The sequence below is a fragment of the Pyxicephalus adspersus genome, chromosome 4 (assembly GCF_032062135.1).
Source record: "Pyxicephalus adspersus chromosome 4, UCB_Pads_2.0, whole genome shotgun sequence".
Lineage (NCBI taxonomy): Eukaryota > Metazoa > Chordata > Amphibia > Anura > Pyxicephalidae > Pyxicephalus > Pyxicephalus adspersus.
This window is the reverse complement of record NC_092861.1, coordinates 154164090-154166940: the sequence shown is the minus strand read 5'-3', so window position 1 is coordinate 154166940 and position 2851 is coordinate 154164090. Positions and strand designations below refer to the sequence as shown.

General features: G+C 46.3%; 1 protein-coding gene across 1 annotated transcript in view; it reads left to right on the top strand.

Moving 5' to 3' along the window:
* Positions 1-1916, top strand: part of ZNF318 (zinc finger protein 318) — a 10479-nt gene extending 8563 nt beyond the window's left edge. The window contains exon 11 of the mRNA XM_072410323.1: positions 3-1916. Coding sequence (XP_072266424.1) covers positions 3-1260 — 1258 coding nt within the window. The 3' untranslated portion in view covers positions 1261-1916. The remainder of the gene's footprint in view (positions 1-2) is intronic.
* Positions 1917-2851: the final 935 nt, after the last annotated feature.

The following is a 2851-nucleotide window of genomic DNA, read 5'->3' as shown; positions in this document are numbered from 1 at the left end:
CCTTCCACAAAGCCGGCCGCCCCCGCGCCTTCCACAAAGCCGGCCGCCCCCGCTCCTTCCACAAAGCCGGCCACCCCCGCGCCTTCCAAAAATCCCTCAAAAATAGTCTCAAGCAGTTCCAGTATCTCGGCACAAAGTAAAAGCTGTGAGAAATCCCAGAAAGAACAAAGTTCTCCACGGGTTAATTGGAGTCCAGGTCACGCAGTGGCTCCTCAGACATCTGTGGCTCCGAGTGTTAAGTCTGAACCAACCAAAGGACCCACAGCCAGTTCAACAAACAGTCCATCCCAAGCCCACAGACTCATCGGGCCCTTACCTAAACAGGAAGTGGGCCCTGAAAAATCAGTGGAAACAAAGACTGCAGCTCAACCCAAGCAAGAAACTACTCCAGCTAGAAAGTTTGTGTCCACAAACCCGGCCACAGGTATGTTAGAATATTTACCTGGCCAAGGTTCACAACTTCAAGTAAAAACTGAAATGAAGCCCCCAGAAACCAAAAGAATCCCCATTACCCATATGCAGGGTGTAAAGCAGGTGAAACCAGTGTCTCCCACCCCGGTGGGTAATGTTCCACCAAAGCCTGCCTATAATCCAACTTCAAAACTAAACCAGAAATTCAAAAGGGAGCCACTGTCCCTGCCCACCTCATTGTTTGGTCATGTGTTGGAGCAGGGCTATAAAGACATAAAAATCACTTCTGTTTCTGCTCACAAACCCCCCACCAGTGAGGCAAAGGCTGCTGAAAGCCATCCACTGCCCAGCAACGATTCCATGCGCAGTCAGGCAATGCAGAATGAACTCGACTCGTACTACAAGCTTATCGCCACTGAAGATGACCCTGAAGATTTGGTGGCATCTGAAGACCAAGACACGGAAGTTGAGGCCACAAGCTCTCCTCCTAAGATAGACATTCCAGAGAAGAAGATAAAAGTAGAAATTTCGGTTCCGGCTGTACAGACACCCGCTAACACTGTGCCTGATATGGTTGACGTCGCCAGCGAAGATGTGGATGAATGTGACATGGCCTGTGAAGTCCCCGATACTCCTGCAACTAACATTTCCATCTCAGGCCTCGGGATGGTCCGGTCCAGTTACAGCTTCTCACCAATCTATGATGCCACATCTAGACCATATTCCAGCTACCCACGTGGAATGGTTTTAATGGACAAAGATTATACAAGGAAAGTGCCACCGAGCACCCCCACCACGACCTACACCATGGAAGAACTGGAAGCGTTAACCACATGTGACTCGGATTAAACCCATGGGGTCTGCATGACTGGTCAATGTTTGCATTTTGTAAATATTGGGTGCCACGGCTGCACCATTTCTTTGAACTTTCTAGACTTGTTTCTGTTTTTGTGCTGCTTGTTGGCGATGTAAATGATTATTTTTTGTTTTTGTGATGTTCAGGAAAATGTTTTTGTGCTTTGTATATTATTGATGTATTATAGTTCCAGGGAGATGAAGATCCGGCCGTGGCGGATCCGTGCGAGTCGTACTTGGTCCTTTCATTTCCTCACGCCGAGATCAGGCATGTGATTTGTTTTGCAGATTGTTCTCTCTGTATATTCCCCATGGATCGCAGCTTGTAATAGTTTGCTGTATATATTCCCCTTGGATCGCCTTTCTAGCCACGTCTGTCAGCATTTATAATCTGTTTGCTGCTCTTTGCATATTTTGGTTTTACATTTTCAGGCTGAAGATTATGAAGGACGTCTCGCAATGTCTGGTAAGCTTGCTGACGAGAGGCCACATTCTTTTGACCCCAGATTTGTTCTGCGCCTTAATTTGTGTCCACAGACGTGATAGAGTTGGGACAACAAGAAATGTTCTGAGCTTTGTCCACGTGTTTCCTAAAATGTTACACCATGTACATTGAGTGATGTTTTCCAAATAAAGGTGATCAAGAACAATCCAATCCTTGGTATCTCTTTAATGAGCTCTGAGGTTTTATGTCTTTATCGCCCAACTTTATGTATTTCCTCTATTCATGTCTGTCACAATTCCTGATCTCTGCCCGGTGACATAACAATGGAGACAAATTCTGTCTTCACCTGAAATGCCCAGTCCTCATGGTGTTGTGGTTTGTACACGTGATCAGTTTGAACAGAATGTTTTTTTATTTTTATTATCTGATCCTTTCTGTTGGTTAGTGTTGGATAAATCTGCATCAGGACGAGAAATTCCACGCTGCTTTTCTGTACAGATTTCTGTGGTTGCCATTGTTTGTAACCTGCAAATAGATGAAAACCAAATAAATGGGATTGGGATGTAAAACCTAAGATTTGTTTATATTTCATTCTCTGACCACTGATTGGACACTGAGGGTCCCCGCTGGTATCGGTTCTGTTTTCTTGTGGCCCCTGACTGCGGTCTTCCCATTGAGCTGCTTCTGTTCGTCCTAGGAATGAAGGGTGAATGTTATGTCGCTGAATCCACCACGTGGACCACAGCTGAATGCTTCTAGCAACATTGGGAGTCCAAAATCCCAGAAGGCAGCCTATTGTTGGGTTCCCACCAGAAATGGAGGAAGGGTGTCAGCGAGGGGTAAAGGCTGCATATTATGGTGTGCCAACTATTCACTCCTCATACCCTGCATGTGGAGCCATCCTGCAGCCACTGGGAGGTTGTTCTGGGGGCAAATTATTGAGATGTTCAGTGTTCTGCCACCAAATATTATAATTGTGCCCTCACCTAATGAAGGAGGTCAGTGAACTAGAAGCAGACAGGTAAGTTGTACCCCGTGGATGGTGGTGGTGAGCACAGGGATCTATGGCCACCTTCCTGTCTGATGGGCACAGAAGGAAGAGAAAGTCCAGGTAGTGCAATGGATGGGAGTTTGATTGCT